This window comes from Erinaceus europaeus, unplaced genomic scaffold (genome assembly GCF_950295315.1).
Source record: "Erinaceus europaeus unplaced genomic scaffold, mEriEur2.1 scaffold_314, whole genome shotgun sequence".
NCBI lineage: Eukaryota > Metazoa > Chordata > Mammalia > Eulipotyphla > Erinaceidae > Erinaceus > Erinaceus europaeus.
Window position 1 is genome coordinate 125,520 of NW_026647818.1, and position 23,185 is coordinate 148,704.

Below are 23,185 nucleotides of genomic sequence, written 5' to 3' on the forward strand. Positions count from 1 at the left end.
TACACAATACCTACAATAGTTCTTCATAAATAGTGGCAAAAGAAATGTCTACTGATCTCTTCAAAGTAGCACTTCAATAGATCTGATCAGCCTTTACAACCCTATTAAAAGTGGCGGACAGAAAAGAGATAATAAACTTTTCCAAAACAAAATACCAACTGACAGTGATGTTGTTGGGAAACTGACCTCTTACCTAGTAAGGCATTATTTCAAAGGAAGTGCCTCTTTTCAAAGAGGTAAAAGAACCATTTCTTCGGCCCAGAAAGTGACACAGTGGTTAAAATTGGACTTTCAAGCATGAGGTCCTACATTTGATCCCGGCATGTGAAAAAACAAGTCAATAAAAAAAAAGACACTAAATGAGAGAATTCCTCCATTCTGTTTTTATTATCACACCGGTGGTTGAGTCAAAATAACAATTCCCTATGTGATCTGCCAAGTAAGAACCTAAGTTGAAATTCAAACTGCCCCCTCACCATAAGATTAATGCCTTTCTAAATCCAGTGGATATAACAAAAAATATGAAGTTCTTAAAGAGCCCCAGTAGCCTCTTACAAGTAGATAATCTTTGCAAACACAATAAAATGTAGTCAAACATACAGAATTGTCTTGTGATAGGACAGAAGTAGGAAACTAGGGCTCCAGCCCCATTTTGGCACAACAAAGGGGCCAATGGAGGACATCCAGGGCACCAGGACTGAGGTTTATCACCCTTGCCAACTCCACCTGTCCACCAGAACCACACTGTGTACTAAGATCCCCAGATGAGCAATGCTTTCCATACCATAGCAGAGCTTTTCACATGGTTGGAAATTCACTATCAAATCTACATTTTTTAGGTTGCAGAACAGAATTTTCCTGCCCTTCTCTCATAAAAAAAAAAAAAAAAATCAACTAAAGAACAGGGAGAAAAAAAAGCAAATTCCACCTGGAAGAATCTTTGAAAACCCTATGCAAATGATGCACAGGAGAGACAGAGGATAAAGAAAGCTAAACCAGTCAGCAGAGCAATTAAAAAGAATCAAAGCTACACAGGTTATGCTGAGAAACTGACTACTGTCCCCACAGTCTTGCTGAAAGATAACAGACAGGGGAGACCAGGGGCTCTAAAACGGAACACAAAGGCAAAAACCCACATAAAGGACAGACAGGCTCTCCAGTCCCCAAGCCTCACCTGCACACTCATACTCAGGAGGGCACCCCACTCCGACACACTCACACTCAGGCAGGAATCCTCTCTGAAATACTCATATTGAGTAGGCACTCCTCTCCTGCAAGCTCATACTGAGGTGGGACCTCTTCTCCCACACACTCACTCAGGAGGGCACTCCTCTCCTACAAGTTCACACTCAGGCAGAACTCCTCTCTTGCACACTCACACTCAGAGCACTCCACTCCTGCACTCACATAGGCACTTCTCTCCCGCACACTCACACTTGGTGAGCACTCCTCTCTGTCACCACTCGAGAACAAAGAGGTGTATCCTAAGTGAGGACAGGGAGGCACACAGACTAAGGCCCTAGAATGAAAACAGGCAGATTAGACTACCTACCACCCGTTGAAGGACAGGAAGACACTCTTCTTCCCCGGCCACTTTACCTAGTCCAATCATCCTGTTTGTCCGTACAAGGCCAAAAGACCTAAGATTTTTCTCCAAGGAAATCAAACTGATGGGTAGTAACATTTGCAAGTGAGTCAGTTAAGCATTAGTCATCAACATACAGTAAAAGCAACATGCAAACTAGCCCCCAAACACTCAGCTTTCCATTTTTAGTACTTTTATCTTAAAGGCAAACAGCCAAGGATCACCAGATATTAGAAGAAAATTGTTTCCAATATGAAGGAAACCAAAAGACATAAAAACAAAGAGGAGGAGGTCGGGTGGTAGCGCAGCAGGTTAAGCGCACATAGCACAAAGCACAGGGACCGGCATAAGGATCCCAGTTCGAGCTCCCGGCTCCCCACCTGCAGGGGAGTCGCTTCACAGGTGGTGAAGTAGGTCTGCAGGTGTCTGTCTTTCTCTGCCCCTCTCTTGTCTTCCCCTCCTCTCTCCAGTTCTCTGTCCTATCCAACAATGACATCAGCAACAATAATAATAACAACAACAAAATAACAAGGGCAACAAAAGGGAAAACAAATAATAAAAAAAAATTTCAAAAAAAACAAAGAGGAGAGGCTGAGTCATGGTGCACCTGGTAGAACATGTTACTATATGCAATGACCCTCATCCCTACCTGCAGTGGTGAAACTTCATAAGCAATGCTGTAGGTGCCTCTCTTTCTATCTCACTCTATCGGAAAAAGAAAGAAAAAGGGGAAAAAATGGCCACTAGGAGCAGCGGAGTCCTTGTGCCAACACGAAGCCCGAGATAGCCCTGGTGGTGGCTGCAGCATCAATGACAACAACTACAACAATGGAATGCAAGGGAAAATACAGGGTTCAAAAAGTCTAAATTACTTCTAATTTTCAGAGTTTAGCCGAAAGAAACATGAGTTCTTGATTTTCATCTCTGGCATCACCTATGTGAGAATGATATTCTGCTATTCTCTCTCTCATTAGTAATTTTTTTATTAGTATTTTTTCAGTGATAATACTATTTCATATACAAAGTATGAAAATCATGGGCCAGGCAGTGGTGCACATGGTTAAGCACACACACTAAAGTGCACAAGGTTGCAGGTTCAAGTCCCTAGTCCCCACCTGCAGGGGGGAAAGTTTCACAAGCAGTGAAGCAGCACTGCAGGTGTCTCTCTGTCTCTCCCCCTCCCTTATCAATCCCTCTGTCTCTATCCAATAGTAGATAAAAACATTAAGAATATATCACTCACTCCATTAAATAAAAGAAAATATGATAATTTACAACTGAAAAGGACAACCATCTCCAGATTTCAGGGCTAGTTGGTAACTGATGTATTGAAAGAAGAATGTCACCAGGGCTGGGAGACAGATAACTCAGCCTGTTAGGGCACTAAACTTGTGTGCATGAGACTGCAGCACCACTATATGCCAAAGCTGAGTAGCACAACTAAATTTAAGCAAATGTTAGGAGCCAGCAGATGATCCCCTTGGTAGAGTGCAGTTTACCATGCTTAAGGACCTGGATTTGGTCCTCCAGCACCACATGGGGCACCATGCACAAAACCAGGGGAAGCTGTATGAGCAGTGCTGTGGGTTCTCTCTTCTCACAGACTCTCTCCCAGTATGCGTAGAAGAGGTCCCAGGCCAACAGGCCAACAGTCATTTTGATGAGACGTCCTCTCATCAAAAAAAAAAAAAAAAAAGGCAAACTGCACTTCTCAGGGTCCCAGATGTAGCTCAGTTGATAAGAGTCCATATTCTGGAAATACAATGCTCTGGGTTTGATCTCTGGCACTAATGAAAAGAAATAAAAAAAAATAAAAAAAACGGGGGGAGGGGCTGGGAAATAGTTTGCAGGGAAGACCACACACTTTACCATGGATGAGAACCCAGATTCAAACCCCCGTCACCACCTGAGACACCTGCACAGGGGAAGGTTCATGAGAAGTGGTGTTTCTCCTTTTCTCTTTTGCTCTCCATTTGGACAAGAAAGAGTTCACCAAAAGGGGTCGAATCATAGACTGTGAAGCCTCAACAAATCCCTGGCAAGAAAAGGAAGGAGAAAAAAAAAAAAGAAGATACAGGAGCAATGACTCAATTATATTCCTAACCTGAAAGGCCAAGTCCAGCCTAAACTTTTTTTTAATTTTTTTTTATTTTTTAATTTATTTCTTTATTGGGGAATTAATGTTTTACATTCAACAGTAAATACAATACTAAGCTTATTTAAGTATGAAACAGGATAAACAAGTTTTCAGACACACAAGTCCCAAAAGTTCATCTCCTATTACCCTTTTCTTGGGAAGCTTCTGGAGAATGTATTTCATTACCATGAAGAAATAGATACACAGGAAAGGGGTGGGAGAACTCCCAGAGTAGCACCAGGCACAGAAGCAAGAAACACTGTGGCACCAACTGGTAAACTGGCAGGGCTGAGTGGTGGAAACTTACATTGAAACATACTCTACAGGGGACCAGGTAGTGGCTCATCTGGTTGAGTGCACGTTACAATGTGCAAAGACCTGTGTTCAAGCCCACCTGCAGGGGAAAAGCTTTGCAAGCTGAAAGATGACATTCCACTGGGTTAGAGGCCTTAATTTAAAAAGAAGATGGGATACCTCCTTTGGACTTAAGAGCAGGAGTTGTGGGGTCAGGCACACCTGGCTGAGGACACATGTCACAATGCACAAGGACTAGGACTCAAGCCCTGGGCACCTACCTGCAGGGGGAAGCTTCCCTAGCAGTGAAGCAATGCTGTAAGTGTCTGTCTCTCTCTCTCCCACTCTATTTCCCCTTTCTTTCCTTGATTTCTGTCTCTGTCCAATAAAATGAAACTTTTCTTTTTAAAGCACAAGATGGATCCCCAGCATCGCATGTGCTAGAGTGATGTTCTGACCTGTTTTCTCTCTCACGTTTGTCTTTTTTTTTTTTTAAGGCAGTAAGTTAACTATACTACCCCGGGCTCTAGGGTACATTGTATGCAGGACATACAATGAAACCCAGGAGTCCTCTCTCACGCACCCATAAAGCGGGAGCTGGGAGCTGGTGTATTCTCCTAAGTGTGAGCACAATGGGGACCATAGTTCTAACTAAAGCAAAAGAAGGAAAGATTAAAAAAAAAACAAATAAACAAACAAAAAAACCCACTTACAGCAACTTCAGGTGTCCAGCTCATGTATCATCTGGCAGTTAGTGAACCCTGGCCCAGTCACTATTTCCTAGACTGAGTGGCAACTAACTATCCCAGGCCCTGCCACCTCCATTCACAACAAACACTTACAATCAAGCCTGGAAGCCCAGAGCTGCTATTAACTTGACAAGACCGCGTAGGATGCTGGGCGCGGGCTCAGGAGTCAACCCACTAGCACCCACCCACCTTCCTGGGAATTGGGTCTGTCACCTCGGCCTCCCCGTGCGTGCAGACAGGGAAGTGACAGCCACCAACCTCGCTGGGTCGCGGCGGGCTTGCAGGAGCGAACTTAAACACAGCAGGGCCGGGCCGGACCCACGTGGAGCGTAGTAAACACAGGCCGTGCTGCTCCACTCCGGGCTCCGCACCTACTGTGCTCCGGGGCTACAATCCACTAGGCCGAGTTTGCAGTTTGTCCGAGTCCCAGCCCCTGCGTGTGCTGGGCAGGAAACAATAGCGCCCACTACACCGGGGGCTTCCCTGGCGGCAGCAGGGTGCACGGTGCAGACCCCGGGCGAAGACCGAACGGCACCTTCCGGGCTGGGGTCGTGGCGCGCGCCCGCCCGCCCGTCCAGCGCGAAGCCTCGTGTGAGCCTGCAAGGCGACAGGGACTCGCTACCCACTGGCAGGGCGGCGCTCCCCGCACCCTCCCCGGCACCGGCACCGGCCCTCCCCGAGACGGGGGCACGGAGGACGGCGTCCTCCGGAGCCCGCCGCGCCGGCACCGGGAGAGGAAAGCCACCCGGGTTAGCACTTGTTCGTGGCCGATCCCGGGCCGCGCTGCCCGGCGGGACCCCCGCGCGGCGCCGGGCCACTAACAAAGAGCAACTTTCCCCGCGCCCCTGCCCCGCGGCACCGCGCCGACGGCCTCGCAGCCAGAGGTCAGCGCGGGGCCGCTGCCGCCGCTGCTGGCCCGGCCGGAGCCCCCGCAACCCTTTTGTCTCGGGCGCGTGGGGGCACCCATTCGGGGTCCGGGGAGCCCCTTGCGTGCGTCCCGCCCCGCCCCCGCCGCCGCGCCCCCACAAAGCGCCCCGCGCCGCGCGGCCCGGATGCCGAGGCCCGGCCCGGCACGGCCTACGGCACGGCAGCGGCGGAGATGGGTTCGGGCAGCCACCCCTCACGCCCGACCGCAGAGCAACGCCACCCCCCGCCGCCGCCACCCGCTCCAGCCGCCCGCCGGCCCCCGGCCGCTGCTCACCTCGGCGTCGGCGGCGGCCATGGCCCGGGCCCGCAGCGTGGCCCCGCCCCTCCCGCGCGCCATCGCCCCGCCCCGCCTCGCGGCCCATCGCCGGGCGGGGCTGGCCGCGCGCCTCTGCGCCTGCGCACGCGCACACGCCTGCGTGCTGCGTCCCTACGTGCCGTGCGGTTTCAGCGGCGCGGTGCTAGCGCCGGAACCGGGACACGCTACAGGGGCGGGGTTGGCGGAGGGGTCTTCCGGGGCGTCGCGGCGTCCCGGGCGGGCGCAAATTGCTTCTCGCCCTACGTCGACATCCAGGAGGGCTGGCCGGGGGTGGAGGAGGACCCCTGACCTTTCACCCCGGACACATACGGACTGTCAGTCTTCGTAGAAGGCGGGCCCAACCTTGCGTGCTAGGGCGGTGTCCGGGCTGGGGGGCGCGTTGGCGGGGGGCGGGGGAAGCGATTCCCGGGTTGGGGCTGCGCGCAGCTTCGGGTTGCACCGGCCTGAGGGGCAATAGGCGACAGGGAGACTGCCAGTGCTGGGGTGCCCCTGCTGCGGAGGAGGCCGCGTTAGGACGAATGTCGCAAAGGAGAGTGGCCTCCTGTTTGCGGGGTTCCCGGCTAGGGTCGAAGTCCTGAGCTTCGAGAAGGCTGCCCGGAGGACGAGAGGGAGCGGAAGGGGAACTGCCAGCTTGGGAAGATGCTCCGGTGAGGAGGCTGCACTGCACTGGATAGCACCCCACACACTGTCCTCTGCTGCCAGCTCCCTGTGGTCAAGCCTGTTCCTCCAGCCCCTAGGACTTGAAAGCAGCAGACTAAAGCTGGTGCTCTCCGGCCGGAAGTCTCCCTGGTGATGGTTGTCTCATTGAGACAGGCTTCAGAGTGCTCAGGTTGGGAAAGAGGGGACCCGACTCGGGGTGAGTCCTCCAGCTCCGGGACACCGGGAAGGTGCAGGGCTGAGAGGATGTGCCCCCCTACTGTGGACAGTATCCTGATTTGAAGAACTGCATCGGGGGTAGGGGAATAGCCCAGTAGAGCTGGGGGCATGTGTGGCTTGGAGGTGGGGGGTTCCAATTAGGAGGTATATATGCCCCTGTTGGGCACCCCAAGATTTCTGGGTGGCACTTGATTGCCACCCAAGTTATGCACAGGGCAAAGCAGTACCGCTGCTGCCAGCTGAGGTTCACCCCCAGGGAGTTGAGGAAAGCGACAAACTGAAACTGGGGTTCACCAGCCGGAAGTCTCCTTGTGAACGTTGTCTCATTGAGACAAGCTCCAAGAAAATCTTCCCACTCTGGGGCACTGAGACACACACCCAGAGGGGAGCAGGACGTGAACAGCCCAAAGTAGCAAGGAAACCTGCCTCAGGGTGTTGTTCCTCACTGGCTGGGGACCCCCCCACACACACACACCCATGGGAGCACCGCCGGTCTGTGACACACACACACACACACACACACACACACACACACGCACACACCATGGGGACAGGGAGACAGGGAGCTCAGGAGCGCCCTCTGACTGACACACACCCACCCCTCCATTCTCCTTCCCTGAAAGGCAACCACTCAGGTGTCTGTTGGTGGCTCACTTTACTGTCTTCCCCGCTGGGACTTTGTGCCTTTGTAATTCTACTCCTTCAGGCAGACTGTTTTTGTTTTTTTCCCCACATATAGGGCAAGAAACAGAAATAAGCAGACACCACAGCACCACTCCATTGCTCCTAACCTTCCCCTTTGCATAGTACTCCATGTGGTGGCCATGGGCTCAAACATAGTGCGGTGTGTGCTCTCCTGGGTGAGCTACCTCCCAGGCTCCAGTTCTTGTGTTTTAAATGCCACCTCTTCAGAGAAGTCTCTTTTTTTCCCCTACTTAAAAAATGAAACTGCAGGGAAGGGCTGGGCAATGGTGAACCTGGTTCGCCACCCCCTCCACTCCCCCACCCCCTCTCCACCTGCAGGAGAGAAGTTTCACATGTGGTAAAACAGTACAGCAGGTGTCTCTCACCACTCTGCCTCTCAATTTCTGTCTCTAACCAAAATAAGTATATTTTTTAAAAAGAAAATGCACCCTTCTATGGTGTGTGTGTGTGTGTGTGTGTGTGTGTGTGTTCATTTAGATAAAGACAATGCAGACCCAGAGCTTCCTTTGGTGGTTCCAGGCTAGAACCCTGACCAAGTGCATGGCCAGGTATACACCCCACCTGGTGAGCCAGCTCTCTGATCCCTCTTTGATTTACCTGACCCCAAAGCATTCCATCAGCAATGTTGTTTTCCCCCACAAGAATGTAAGCATAGAGGGTCAGGGATTTCTGTTTTGTGTGCCCTACTGCCTGAAACAATGCCTGGCATGCAGGAAACAAATACTTGTTGAATGAGTTAAGATATGGAGAAAAGTCCTATTCAGGATGCATGCTGATTATAAATGAATATATCGTCAGAATGACATTCCCACTAGCACTGTCAGCCTATCTTGCCCTGGTGTCATCACCTGTCACGTATGTCTGACACATGCTGACTCTGAAGCTGTCAAGTCTGTGGGTGGATAGTAGGAAGAACACTGTAAGTGACAAGGAAACTGAGTGCCTTGAAGTCACCCCACCAGCAAGAAGCAGACATGGGATTTGAACACAGACCTTGAGCCAGGAGGCTACACTTTTACTGACTGTGCCACAGTTTTTCTACTTGTGGAACCCAATTTACTTTTCCCCAATATTCACCGTCTTTGTTCCTCAACTGGTAAAATTCTAGCTGGATGCATGGCTGCCTGGCAAAGGACCCACATTTCCAGCTTTAGTGAGAGGTGGCCAGTGGGGTGTGTGCAGAAGGGATACAACCTCCTCAGTATGTCCTCCCAAAAGTTGGAGAACCTAGCACAGCAAGCTAGGAACAATGATGAGTAGGAACAGCCGCCCACCCAGCCCCAGACTCTGCTTAATGACACCTATGTCACCAGGCCCACACCACCCCTGGAAGATTTAAGGGCAAGAAGTCAGCATGCTGGGGAGAGAGGGGAGGTGCTGGAGCTTCAGCTGCACAGTTTTCTGTGCTCCTTACAGCTGAAGATGACATAGACACCTAGCCCGTATCACCCTTCACCATTAGCAGAGCTGGAATTTGATCCTATAGGATCAGTGACCCCAGAAGGCACCTGGTCTTCTTCTTGGGTACTGGGATGTCCGCAGGACACACACTGTCCATTTGGGGAAGCAGTGTTCAGTGGCATTTCAATTTCTCAGGGCCTGGACAATAGTCCTTTAAAATGTGGAAGTCTCTGGGAGTGGGCTTGGATATTTGCCCACAGCTGGGAAGAGAAAGACAGTAACTTGTGGAGTCAGTGAGTAAGCAGTAGGGCTTGGAAAGCTCCCTGGCCTGCCTGCGCCACACACACGCATGCATGCACGCATACACGCACACATGCACACATGTGCGTGCGCGCGAGAGAGCTCTGGTAGAGAAGATCTAAACTGCACTGTCAATAGTGTGGGCACCGGATAGGCCAGCCAAAGCGGTGCACTAAAAAACTGGATGGGGCAGTATCCTCACTCACACCATGAAGCCTGGCACCACAATGAAACAGAAGAGTAACACTGAGCAGGCCCACAGGTGAGCCATAAGCAAAAGACAGGAGGGGGCCAGTGAAATAGCTCACCTGAACGGTGCGCTGCTTTGCCATGTGTGTGACCCAGTTTGGAGCCTAGCCCTCACCACATTGAAGGAAGCTTCGGCGCCAAGTCTCTTTCACTCTTACCCTGCCTGTCTCTTTTTAAAAACATAAAAATAACAGGAGACTGCACGCAGCAACGCAGAGTTCCAGGGAGCCCCCCAAAGCAAGCCCTCCCAGCCGGGGCCCACAGGGGGATTAGGCCAAATCAAGAGAGGAGGGAAGTCTTTGGGAGGAGTAGAGGCCACCTGTGCCCGATCTACAAATGAAGCACTTTTATTTACATGAGTGTCTCACTCCCTGGGGTGGGGTGGGGGGCTCCTGGAAGCAGCAGAGGCCGGACTGGAGGTGTGGGCAAGCAGGTCCTGAGTGGGCAGGGCCAGGCTGGAGCGAAGGCACAAGACCCTGGGTGCCCAGTCCCAGGGCAGAGGTCAGCCTGCCTGCAGCAGGCAGCAAAGGATCAGCTCCCAGGACTCAGGCCAGGGTCGGCACTACCACAGCTCTGCTCATAGGATGGCGGGGCTTCTGCAGAGAGAGAGCCAGGTCTGCATAGGCTCAGGTTGCTCTGCCCCAACCAGCCCCAGGCCCCCCACTCACCATAGGGGTAGCCCCACGAGCTGTATTCAGGGGGAAGAATTAAGGTACTGGTGGTCGGCACTGGTCCCCCAGAGCCCTCTGCAAAGTAGGGGATCGTGGCCCCCGTGGAGATACACAAGGGTGGAGGCACAGAGTGGGGGGCCGGACTGTCATCCTGAGGACGGGACTCGGGGCTCCCCAGCATACAGTGGGAGGCCTCAGGTGCTGGCTGCTGTTGGGAGTGGCTCTTGGTGGAGAGGGAGACAAGACCCCTGGCATGGGGTTCACCTGCCTCTGCCTCAACCTCCTCCTGAGGTGGCGCTGATGGCAGCACCTGGGACAGTGCCCCGGGGGGTGGCCCCGCAAAGAGCTGCGGGTGGTTCACTGGAATGTTGCCCACGAAGACGGGGAGGATCACAGAGGCCTCAGGCACCTTGATGGAGACCTGGGAGGGCGACAGAAGGTAAGGGCTCCACCCAACCTGCCCCCTCCCCCTAGTTCCCTCCCCCAGTCCAGCCCAGGCACCTGCAAGTAGTAGTCCACATGGATGAGGCTGCAGCCTGGCAGGGCCGACTGGGGCAGGGCAGGCACCAAGATCTGTTCCTGCCACTGTGCCTGCCTCCAGGCCTTGACACCCGCACCCTCCACCTCAGCGATGGTGCGCACGTCATAGATCCAGCGTTTGGCCTTGTAGGACACTTTCTGCAGATGGGAAAGAGGGTGAGGCTGGGCTACTGGCCACCTGCCCCATCTCCATCCCCTGGGGGGGGGGGGGCAGACCAGGCCCCAGGCAGCCCAAAGGGACTCTGACCTGTAGGAGACTGGCCACTACCGGGCTAGTGTCTTTGCCCGACTGGTTGGTGATATCAGCCTGCAGCCTCAGCACCTGGCCCACCACATATCCTCGGAGTTCAGTGCTGGCGGTCAGGACCACACTACCCGTCTTCACCAGCTTATAGGAGAATTTCTTGGTGGTGGAGGCCACATTGGGGAGCTGGGGGAAGGGGTTTGGCAGGTGTGAGCAGGCCGTCCCTATCCCCAAACATAATGTCGTCCATGACAAAGAGAGATGGTGTCGGGCCTACTCACCTCGATGTCTGGGATGCTGTTGAGGTTCAAGGGGCTGAGGATGTAGAAGACCAGGCTGCATTGGTGGTCCTTGGAGAAGCGTGGCGTGTCAATGGTGGCTCGCACCTGGTGCACGATCCTCCCAAAAGGGCCCTCAAAGGATGTGGGTGCTGTAGCTATAGAGAGAAAACAGTGACCCATCCCCTCCTGCCCCTGCCAACCCATGGTACTAACAGCCATGCCAGGCTGGACTCACCAGGAAGCAGGAACTGGAAGGGGAAGCTGTGTTCTCCAGCTGGCAGGCTCCCTGCAAAGACGAGGAGAATTGTTGGGGGGGCAGGGAAGAGTGCTGGGGGGACCCCCAGACTAGCTGCCCAGGGGACAAGAAAGCTTGACTTGAATAGAAGTAGGGGAGAGGTTCCAAAGTGGAGCCCACCAATCCAGCACTGGGTGAAGCTACACCCAGACCATGCCCCCACCAGCACCCACGGCCTGGGGAACAGAACCAGTGCAGGGATCCATGACACAGATGGGGAGGTGGGAAGGACAGTCAGGTCACACTTCCTCCAAGCCAGGCCTGGGCTCCCAGACTCACCTTTGTCGGCCAGCGACAGAGAGCTGTTGATGTAGCCCTCCTCCGCCACCCATGCCGTATCATTGGCCTTGCTGGAGACCTTGCAGGACCCCGTGCAGGTAACGCGGATGGCTGTGAAGGGCATGGCGTGAGTCCACCAGCTCCCCCCCCCCCCCCGCCACCAGGTCGTCCCTGGATGGTGAAGCCCAGGGCGGGTGCACCCCAGATGGTACCCTTGGCTCCCAGACACCCTGGGCCCACCATGCTGTGTAAATCCCGAGTCCTCCAGGGACACACTGCATGGATGAACAGTCCCTGGCGAGCTGACCTCTGACCCCACTTGCTGCCTCACTGGCAAGTCAGTTAGGTGCAGGGGGGGGGGGGTGCCCGCTCCAGGAAACTGGCTGCTCCCCTCAGCTGAGGAATGAGGTCAGACCTGCTGAAGCAGATCGGGCACTGAGCACTTGGCACAAGGAGCACTGCCTTGCCCGCAAGGCTGATGTTCAGAAGCAGTACCCGCCCAGGCCAGGACTGTGTGCAGGTGGTGTTGCTGCCATTGTTCTGTAACCAGGAACACTGAACCCCCCAGTGCCTACCTCCCCAGGCCACAGATGGGGGAGTTCTAGCCAGGGAGCTGGGGGTGCAGTGAAGGACCCCACTCTCCACTTCCTGCAGGCCTGAGTCAAGGCCAAAGACCCTTTTTCCTCCATTTGGTGACTCAGAACTGATACCCTCCAGGCACAACCATTTCCCAGGGCTGGACCTGGAGCTATTCCTACCTACCCAAAGCCCTGGGCACAGGTGCACCCAAAGGGGCCCGGGGGTGTGAGAAGACCACATTGCTTTGCCAGCCTCCACAAAGAGACCCTAAAGCTCTGGGACCAGCAGGGGAGGCCAGGGGAAGTGGTGCAATGGGTCCCAGGTGGGGCCTATCTCTGTCTCAATCCCTATCCCGCAACCTGCTGAGAGAGAACAGAAGGGTTAAGGGTCAGACAATGGCACACCTGGTTGACTGCACATATCACCATGTGCAAGCACTCAGGTTCAAGCCCTCAGCCCCCATCTGAGGGGGGAAGCTTTACAAGCAGTGGAGTAGTGCTGCAGTTGTCTCTCTTTCTCCCTATCACCCTTATCCATTTCAGTTTCTCTCTGTTCTATCAAATAAAAGGGAGAAAAGGAAAGGAAAATAGCCGTGGAACAGTGGATTCCTTATGTAGGTATCGAGCCCCAGTGACAACACTGGTGAGAATATAAGTAAATAAATAATAAAACAGGAGGGGTTACTCTGACCCACATAGCCTTAGGGGTGATCTAGGAGGAGGCAGGGAAACATGTTGCCTTGAAGCTCCAGGTGCACAGAGGAGTAAGGCCGGCCTTGAACAGGCCAGGAGTGGCAGGTCCCCTGGGCACCCCACCTGTTGACTCAATGTTGCCAAACATCCCAAGCACAGGCTACAACAGCACAGCAGCTACAACAGCCACCCCTGGTGCAAGCACAGCCCCCAAAATTCAAGTGGATGAGCCAGAGGGTACCTGACCCCAGAAAAACAAATAGTGACAACGGTTGAGTGTATGCCAGTGCCCAGGTTGTTTCACTCTGGCAAGTCCCAGGCACAGAGAGACAGATGGATTGACAGTGTTTGGACATACATGAGCAGAAATCTTTAGAGGTACTCTAAGGAGAAAACCATGAGGTAGCTGGTGTTCTGGCAGGACTTCTGGAACTTTGCTCTTGAGCTGGTGCCCCTAATCCTTGTACCACTGCAGACTGACTAGGAAGACCTCTGCTCACTATTTCAGGTTGCAGAGTTTTTGCTTCTGGACTGCCCTCGGTGTGAGGCCACCCAGACCTGGGCCAGCCTGGCCTCTGCCACAGCCTTCCACTAAAACTCTGGCCTAAGTGCCACTTCCCTCTGTGCTGCCTCTGAATTTGTAATGTGAGAATGGCAGTGCCTGCCATCCTGGATTGCTATGAGGGCTGTGGAGTAGATCTGCAGGGAACAGAGTTCACCATCACGAAGCAGAGGTCCAGGGCAGTCTTGCCTGAACCCCTGCTCCAGGAACCCCCAGAATGCAGCTCCTGCCCCAGCTTGCTTGTTTGCTTTTAGATTGAAACAGAAAGGTAGAGAGCAAAAGAGAGAAAGAGAGCACAGCACAAAGCTTCCTTCAATATGGTGGGTGCTAGGCATGAACCTGAGTCTCACACATAATAAAGCAATGCACTGTCCAAGTGAAATATTTCACCCATTTGTATCCCAGCTTTCTTTGACACTGGCTGTGAAGGAAGCCAGTGTCCTGTCTGAGATCACCCCTGCCACTCATTGGAGAAACACTTAGGGGCACGTGACCCAGGTTCAGGCTGGGGCCCACCAAAACACTGGGAGAAACTGGTGTCCCTCCTCTCTACCCCTGTCTCTTTTTAGCTGAAAAAGTCTGTCCAGAGTGGTAAAGCCCCAGCTACAACAACAACAATAAAAAGAAACCAAGACCTTTCCTTTCCTACACCCAGAAAAGGGAACCCTCAGAGCCAGCCCAACATCCCCCACTGCCTATGAAGACCTGAATAATCTCTGCTCCCACACCAAGCAATCCCTGCAGTCTGACCCAACAGCTGAGCTCTCTGCCTACCCCACACCATGTGGCAACTCCCCCCATATCCCATCCACCACCTGGAGGCTCCACACTTGTGCACTTGACCAGGCCCTGTGCAGCTCAAGCCAGTCCTACCCTATGTCAGCAACAGCCTCCTCGGCCCACGGCGGCCAGCAGCAGCCCTGCACTCTGCTGATTAATCTCCCAGGGGCTGTCTTGTCTGCTTCCTTCCTTCCTGCACCCCTACACCAAGTTGCCTCAGTCAGGGGTCTTCCAGCTGCCCTAGTTCTGCCTCAGCTCAACTCACCCAGGCAACCCCCCACACTCCAACAAAGACGACGGGAAAGGAGGCGATGGGGCTCTCCGGAGGTGGCTGGCTGCACAAGGCTGGGAGCTGTGGTTTCAGCGGGCAAAGGCCGGCGCTCAGAGCCAAAGACCAGGTAGAGAGGCCTGGGTTGCCACCTTGGTTCATCCCACCCCAAAGTGGCCCACGCTGTTAAGTCCCATTCAGAGCCCTTGCCACACCTCCAACAGCCCTAGCAAGGGCCACTTCCGCAACCTGATCCCTAGTCCCTAGTTCCCAGACGTCTGCACCAGCAGAGGACCAGGCCTGGAAGGCTCAGGTCAGCTCTCAGATCCCCACTGGGTCAGCGTCTGGGAAGTCAGAACGAGCAAGCTCCCTTCCTACCCTACAAGGACAAGCCGCAGACTGGGTAGAAGCAAGTGCCCGGGGGCCCTGCTGGGGACATGCATGAAGACATTGAGGGCCTGCACCAGCAGCCTGGGCGAATGCCAGGGAAAGCCCAGCGCAGGCCAGGCTCCAGGTGAGGGTCCAGCAGGTGCGCGGGACAGGAGCACTGAAGACCGATAGGGGCGGTGGAGCCCAGCAAGCGTCCAGATCAGAGTGGCTTTCCCCAAGGTGCAGGAGCTCTAAGATCCCGACCCTGGCTGCCCCTGCGTGACGAGGACGGAATGGCAGATGCGGAAGGACTGGGGCACCGGTCGCCCCGCTCCACCCCAGCTTCACCAGTCGGCGGGTCGGAGCCGAGCCAGAGGACGTTCCGGCCCGGAGCTGGAGGTGGCTGGAGGGACGACCTCGGCTCCTGCACCGACCACCGCCCCCCCCGCCGCCACCCCCCGACCCAGCGGCCGGGAAGGCGGCCACTTCCGGGAGCTCCGCCCCGCCCCGCCCCGCCCCGCCCCGCCGCAGGTGCGCGGCTCCCATCCTGGCCGACCCGCGCCCACCTCGGAAAGGCAGCGCCGATCCCAGGCGCACGTACACGGCCCCCACCAACGGCTCCCCAGGGCTGTAGACAATGCGGCCGTGGCTCAAGCGGATCTCGAAGAGCTGCACTCGCCCCATGCCGCGCCCTGGCCGGGCGGACTAGCACTGACGCCCGCAGCCCGCCGGCTGCGGTCCCAGCCGCCCCGGCCCGCCCCTTCGCTGCCCGCCCCGCCCCCTCGCTGCCCGCCCCGCCCCCTCGCTGCCTGCCCCGCCCCCTCGCTGCTCGCCCCGCCCCTGCCAGACCTGAGCACGCCCACATTGGCCACGCCCCAGAAGCTGGGTCCGCCCCCTCGTCAGGTTCGCCCTGCACTGAGACACGCCCACTCCGCTGTGACTCTCGTGCATCCCGCTCCGCCCTCTCCAGGTCAGCCCCACCCACGTGAAGCCCCGCCCTCAGGGTGAAGCTCTTTCTGCTCTAGCCCCGCCCCTTCATCTTCTCGCGGCAGCCGGTTAGCTGCAGACCATAGGCTCGCCCCCACCCTCAACCTGCTAGCACAAGGCGGATACCGCTACTGTCCTGCCCCTGTACCTGGGTTTCCCAGACCCGCGCCGCAACTGCACTCTATAGTCTGCTGAGTCCCGCTATGCACCCCACTCCGCAGGCCAGCATCAGTGCCCCACACTCGCCCCCACACCTCGCACTGAGGCTCCCTTGACCCCGGCCCGCAGGTGCAGGTCGAGGTTGACTGGAATCTCGGCCGCCCCTGTCGCCTTCCAGCCAGGCTTCTCTCGATGGCGGGCTCAAGCTAGGGACCTTGATACGCTCCGCGAGGCATCCATGAGTGCCCGGTGGCAGCAGGGATAATAGGACGTGACGATGAAGCGGGGGAGGGTCTCTGGCCTCTAGCATCGCGGGACATGGTACAAGAAAAAGGTATCGGGAGGGAAGGACAGAGGGGTCAGGTGGGCTGCAGATGCCTGTATCCCCCTGAGTGGGAATGTGCAGGAGAGGAGTGACCACCTGAATGAGTGTGCAGGAGAGGAGTGTCTCCCTGAGGGTGAGTGTGCAGGAGAGGAGTACCCACCTGAATGTGAGTGTTCTAGAATAGGTCTTACAGTTTAACAGTTTTCTAATGCTCCTTTGTGGGGACTTAGGGATGGTGGTTGGCAGTGAAAGTGTCAGGAGGCAGTAATGTGTTGGGGAGAGAGGTCCTGCTAATGCAGGTTCCATGGCAGTGTCTGGAATAAAGATTGCTGGTTCTCATACCCTGGGGGACATTTTCATGGAACTGGTTGAAAGACTGGTTTCTGGGGTGGGAAATGTCCCGACTGCTGGAGTGTGCAGTGTCCATCAGGTGCCCAGGTGGAGTTACCCTTCTAGACACAGTTGGGGGAGACAAAGCCAAGAAGATTTGTCAAGCCCTCTGTACGTATAGGTGGTAGCTCAAGTCAGATTACTGTTGATATCAGATTTTGGAGTACCAGGCCCAGAAACTTAGTCTAGACCTCTCTCGTCAAAGGAGAGGGGCTTACAGGCTAAAGATGGGACTAGAAAAGGGTCCAGGACCTATAGCAGCACCCCCCCTCACCTTGCACCCTCAGAAGCCTTCCCTTGGGGAGGACTCTATTTAGTCAGGCTTAAGACTATCCTTCTAGGGACTGGGCAGTAGCACAGTGGGTTAAGCACATATGGCACAAAGGTCCGCGCAAGGATCCCGGTTCAAGCCCCCGGCTCCCCACCTGCGGGGGGGGGGGGGGGGGGGGTTGCTTCACAAGCAGTGAAGCAAGTCTGCAGGTAGCTATCTTTCTCTCCCCCTCTCTCTCTTCTCCTCCTCTCTCAATTTCTCTTTGTCCTATCCAACAATGACAGAAATAACAACAATAAACAAGAAGGGCAACAAAAGGATAAAAATAGCCTCTAGGAGGAGCGGATCCATAGTGCAAGCACCCCTAGCAATGAAGGCAAAAATAAAAACAAAAAAACAAAAAGACTACCCTTCTAGACAAACAAGGGGATTGCTAAAGAACTTCCGGATGCCCATGGGATGGGGCAAGATGTGGGGACGGCACCCAAATGTCCACAGCAGAAGTCAAGAAGGTGGCTTTGTTGGCTGAAGAAGCATCAGAGCAGAGTTTGGCCTTTATGATCCATGGTTGGACCCCAGATGACCTGCACCTCCTCTTTTTTGCCCCTGCTTCCTCACCATATGGCTTCTGGAGGCTCTGGAGCCACACCTTCTGGAGGGGCCCATCACATTAAGCTTCTCTTTGTATTTTTAATGAACTCATTTTTTTTTAATGCCTCCAGGGTTATCACTGGGTCTTGGTGCTGTCCTCGCACTTGGAATCCACTGTTCCTGGTGGCCATTTTTCCCATTTTATTGGCTAAAACAGAGAGAAATTGAGAGAGAAGGGGAGTTAGAGAGGGAGAGAGAAAGATAGACACCTGCAGACCTGCTTCACTGCTTGTGAGCCCCCCCTGCAGGTGGGGAGCTGGGGGCTCAAACCAGGATCCTTATGTTGGCCCTTGCACTTTGCTCCATGTGCCCTTAACCTGTTGCAGTACCACCCACCCCACCCCCTATTTAAGCTATTTTCAAGCAGTGGGACAGTGCTGCAAATCTCTCTCTCTCTCTCTTTCTCTCTTTCTTTCTCTCTCTCTTTGCCTTCAGGGTTATCACTGGGGCTCAGTGCCAACACTACGAATTCACTGCTTCTTGTGGCCATTTTTTTCTCCACTGGATAGGACAGAGAGAAATTGAGAGGGGGTGAGGTAAAGAGGGGGAGAGAAAGACACCTGCAGACCAGCTTCACCACCTGTGAAGTTTCCTCCCTGCAGGTGAAGCTGGAGGTTCCAACCAGGATTATTGCATAGGTCCTTTGTTTCATACTGTGTGTGCTTAACCCAGTGCACCCCTGCTGCCCCCCCCAAGTGTCTCTTCCCCTCTGTCACCTTCTATTTAAAAAATGGCCGCCAGTAGTGGTGAAGTCATGCAGGCACCAAACCCCAGTGATAACTCTAGGAGGGGAAAAAAAAAAAAAAAGAAAGATTAACCCCAGCATTTGTTTTCATCAGGTCTAGTAATTATGGACAAGTGGCAGGCACCAGGACAACTGATCTGTAAAAGGAGATTACTGTTTACAGTTTCCATGAGGCCAGAGGATAGAGGTTTGGGATGAGGGGTACTGCCAGACTACTTAGGCCACAGAGAGGAACCTGCAGGGTTGGTCAGGAGACAGACAAGTAGGAGAGAGGTGGCCCTTATTGTGCTCTGGGAAGGAAAGGGAGAGGCAGGGCAGGAAGTCTGAGCTAGTTTGGGATTAATCTAGGAGGACTTTGGGTCATAGGGCTGGTCTCTAATTGTCCAGGCCCTGGATCTGAAGTGATTTTAGACAGGTGACTTGGTGTGAGAGTTTCTTGGGGTGTGGGCTCAGGAATGGAAGGTACATTTTTTTCTCATCAGGAATTAGCTGGGCTGTGAGAATCAGTTTCTCCCCAGCCAGAAAGTCCACCAAGATGTGCACATTATTAGATACAGAAAATAAGAAACATACAATTCTCATTTCCATGATGCCTGGTCTCCAAGAACCCACCCCAGCTAACATCAGCTGATCAGCAAAGATGAGTCCAGTGACTTCTCTGTCCCTTTACACTTACACAGCTCCTTCTATCACAAGGTGGGTGGTCTGCCCCCCTGTTGAATCTGGGTCATACAGCTGCAGACCTGTTTTGTTTAGTTTTTAAAGACTTACTAAAAAAGAGAGGGAGAGAAAGAGAGAATCAGAACATCACTCTGGCCCATGTGATCCTGCATATTGAACTCAAGACCTCATGCTTAACAGTCCAGTGCTTTGTCTACTGTGCCTCCCAGGCTGCCTGCAGGACTATTCTCTTGGAGTCCCAAGCTACCCTGTGAAAATATTAGGTTATGATGCTGGAGGTGTGTGTGTGTGTGTGTGTGTGTGTGTGTGTGTGTGTGTGTGTGTGTGTGTGTGGTGGTTTGGTTGGGTTAGAGTGTGCCCTCTAGAATCTTTGCACTGTGTGGTCAGATGCTATGTCTCAGATAACTTTCTTTCTTACATGAATGCCACTTGTCTGGAGCAACTGGGACAGAGGTCGTGGCCGGTAGAGGGTCTTTCACAAGGGATCTGCATAACAGGATGGGTGGAAAAATAAAAATAAGACAAAAACTTTGCTTTCAGCCCAGTCAGTCTGTATTGGATTCCTCATCCATAAACCTGCAATATATAATAGGTCTTTCTAAGTGTTATTTTTTTAGTGATTTCATTACAATATGTGAAATATATGTATAGTTGTGTGTTTCCAGAGTACTACTCAGTTCTGTTTTATGGTGGTGCAGGGGATTGAACATGAGTCTTTAGAGCCTTAGGCATGAATATCTGTTAGCATAACCATTGTGCTATCTCCCCTGCCCTCATTATGATATATTTTTATCTATTAATGAGGAAAAAAGAGCCAGAGAGTGGTCTGGGAGATGGTGCAGTGGGTAGAGCATTGCACTCTCAAGCATGAGGTCCAGAATTCAATCCCAGGCAGCACATGTACCAACCAGGGTGATATCTGGTTCTCTCTCCCTCTCCCTCTCCCTCTCCCTCTTCCTCTCCCTCTCCCTCTCTCTCTCTCCTCCTTTCTTTCTCATTAATAAATAAATTAAAATCTTTAAGGGGGGGCTGGGCAGTAGCACAGCAGGTTAAAGGTTCCTGGTTCAAGCCCCAACTCCCCACCTGCAGGGGGGGTGCTTCACAAGTGGTGAGGCAGGTCTGCAGGTGTCTATCTTTCTCTTCCCCTCCTCTCTCGATTTCTCTCTGTTCTATCCAACAACAACAACAGCTATGACAACAATAACAGCTACAACAAGCGCAACAACAAGGGCAACACAATGGGAAAAAATGTACTCCAGGAGCAGTAGATTCATAGTGCAGGCTTTGAGCCCTGGTGATAACCCTGGAGGAAGAGAGAGAGAGAGAGAGATACACCAGAGCATTATTCTGGCATGTGTGACATCAGGGATTCAGCTCTGAACATCATACTTTCAAATCCAACAGTTTATCCACTCCACCACTTCCAAAGTCATCTGTCTAATCTGTTTATTTATTCATTCAATTTTTAAAATTGCCATCAGGGTTATTGCTGGGGCTTGGTGACAGCACTACAAACCCAGTGTTCCTGGCAACTGATTTTTCTTTTTTATTTTCTTTATTTTTTTATTAGAGAGGCCAGATGGAAATTTAGAGGGGAGAGGGAATATATAGACACACCAACAGTCCTGCTTGACTGCTTGTGAAGCTTCCTCCCTGCAGGTGGAGAGAGAGGCTTGATCCTGGGTTCTTGCACATGGTAACATGTCTGCTTAATTGGGCACACCACTGCTTGGCCCTTAGTCTGTGTTTGTTTTGCCACCAGGGCTATCACAAGGGTTCAGTGCCTGTTTGGTTCCATTGCTCCAAAAAAAAATTATTTTTCATTTTTGATAGATGCTGAGAGATGACAGAAAGGGATAAATAAAGAGTAAGAGAAACACCTGAAGCACTCCTCTACCACTCAGGAAGTTTCCCCCCTGCAAGTGGGGGCTGGGGACTTGAACTGAGGTCCTTGCTCATAGTAATGTGTGTACTGGGAGGGTGAGCTACCATCTGGTTCCTTGCCTAGTTTTTAAACTATTAAGTTTATGACATGAATTATAGTAGCCACAGGAAATGAGTGCACCATGTGTGTTTATACTTCTACCAACAATAGTGTATCTTCATAACTATGTTCTTTGTTTTGTTTTTAATAGTTTTTAATAATTTTCTTCCTATGTATGAACACTCCTATAAGGAAATAGCTCAGCCATAATTATATGACTGTAATATTTTCATTCTTTGCTTATTAACTTTTTGGAAAATCCCCATGTGGTACTCTTTTGGCAGAGGCCGGGCTATGAGCAGGGTAAGCTGATGTGACATTTTTGTGTTTTTTTTTAAAAATATTTTATTTATTTATTTATTTCCTTTTTGTTGCCCTTGTTTTTTTATTGTTGTGGTTATTATTGTTGTTGTTATTGATGTCATCGTTGCTGGATAGGACAGAAAGAAATGGAGAGAGGAGGGGAAGACAGAGAGGGAGAGAGAAAGATAGACACCTACAGACCTGCTTCACCACTTGTGAAGTGACTCCCCTGCAGGTGGGGAGCTGGGGACTCAAACCGGGATCCTTATGCTGGTCCTTGCTCTTTGCGCCATGTACATTTTTGTGTTTTTTTTTTTTTTCCCTGCTCAGCTCTGGCTTATGGTAGGAAGGGATTGAACCTGAGACCTTGGAGCCTCAGGAATGAGATTCTGTTTGCATAGCGACTAAGCTATCTCCTCTGCCTATGACATTTTTAAAAAAGACTTACGTGTATTTCTTTAAAAAATTTTTTTAATTGTCTTTATTTATTGGATAGAGACAGCCAGAAATCTAAAGGGAAGGGGGAGATAGAGAGGGAGAGAGACAAAGATATACCTGCAGCACTGCTTTACCACTCACAAAGCCTTCCCCCCACAGATGGAGACCAGGAATGTGAACCTGGATCCTTACGCATTGCAATATGTGCGCTCAACCAGATGTGCTACCACCTGCCCCCCACGTGTATTTTTTTTTATTTAAGAAAGGAGACATTAACAAAACCGTAGAACAGGAGGGGTACAACTCCACACAATTCCCACAACCCTATCTCCATATCCCATCCCCTCCCCTGATAGCTTTCCCATTCTCTATCCCTCTGGGAGTTATGGACCCAGGGTCGTTGTGGGTTGCAGAAGGTGGAAGGTCTAGCTTCTGTAATTGCTTCCCTGCTAAACATACTGTCGATCCATGGGAGTATGTTGATCCATACTCCCAGTCTGCCTCTCTCTTTCCCTAGTAGGGTGGGTCTCTGGGAAGCAGAGGTCCAGGACACATTGGTGGGGTCATCAGTCCAGGGAAGTCTCCACGTATATTTCTTTTTTTTTAACTTTTTTTAATATTTATTTATTCCCTTTTGTTGCACTTGTTTTATTGTTGTAGTTATTGTTATTGATGTCGTTGTTGGATAGGACAGAAAGAAATGGAGAGAGGAGGGGAAGACAGAGAGGGGGGAGAGAAAGATAGACACCTGCAGACCTGCTTCACCGCCTGTGAAGTGAGTCCCCTGCATGTGGGGAGCCGGGAGCTCAAACCGGGATCCTTGTGCAGGTCCTTGCACTTTGCGCCACATGTGCTTAACCCGCTGCGCTACTGCCCAACTCCCTCCACGTGTATTTCTTAATGATAGGGTGGAAGAGGAAGGAGGAGGAGGTGGCAGCGGCAGAATCAGAGCATGACTCTGGTATAAGCAATGCAGGGGGTTGAATATGGGACCTTTTAAAAAATATTTTACTTATTGATTAATGGCATAGGAGGAGAGAGGGAGAAAGAGAAACAGAGCATAATTCTGATACATGTATTGACAGTGATTAAACTTGGGACCTCATTCTTGAGAGTCCAATGCTTTATCCGCTCCACCACCTCCTGGACCAC

The 23,185-nt window shown here is 52.5% G+C and overlaps 2 protein-coding genes across 11 annotated transcripts in view; both read right to left on the minus strand.

Moving 5' to 3' along the window:
- Positions 1 to 6,092, minus strand: part of LOC103115865 (histone-lysine N-methyltransferase EHMT1) — a 130,960-nt gene extending 124,868 nt beyond the window's left edge. For 3 of the 9 annotated variants that reach the window (XM_060184412.1, XM_060184413.1, XM_060184411.1), the window contains exon 1: positions 5,967 to 6,004. Coding sequence is in view for 1 of the 9 variants with exons in the window: in XM_060184415.1 (XP_060040398.1) it covers positions 5,967 to 6,029 (63 nt within the window). In the remaining 8 variants the exon portion in view is untranslated. Of the gene's footprint in view, positions 1 to 5,966 lie in introns of all 9 variants that reach the window. The other 6 variants (XM_060184419.1, XM_060184416.1, XM_060184417.1 and 3 more) reach the window with 4 other exon arrangements.
- A 3,778-nt stretch (positions 6,093 to 9,870) lies between these two features.
- ARRDC1 (arrestin domain containing 1) lies at positions 9,871 to 15,868 on the minus strand. 2 transcript variants are annotated; one of them, XM_007525723.3, is made up of 8 exons: positions 15,666 to 15,867; positions 11,850 to 11,960; positions 11,511 to 11,561; positions 11,276 to 11,430; positions 10,998 to 11,180; positions 10,712 to 10,888; positions 10,208 to 10,631; positions 9,871 to 10,135 (listed from the first exon to the last, which is right to left on the minus strand). In XM_007525723.3, exons 1-8 carry the CDS (start codon positions 15,781 to 15,783, stop codon positions 10,071 to 10,073), a joined length of 1,284 nt encoding a protein of 427 aa, XP_007525785.2. In that variant the 5' UTR covers positions 15,784 to 15,867; the 3' UTR covers positions 9,871 to 10,070. The 2 variants fall into 2 exon arrangements, with proteins under 2 accessions (XP_007525785.2, XP_060040403.1); XM_060184420.1 differs by having other exon boundaries at positions 9,871 to 10,631; positions 15,666 to 15,868.
- Positions 15,869 to 23,185: the final 7,317 nt, after the last annotated feature.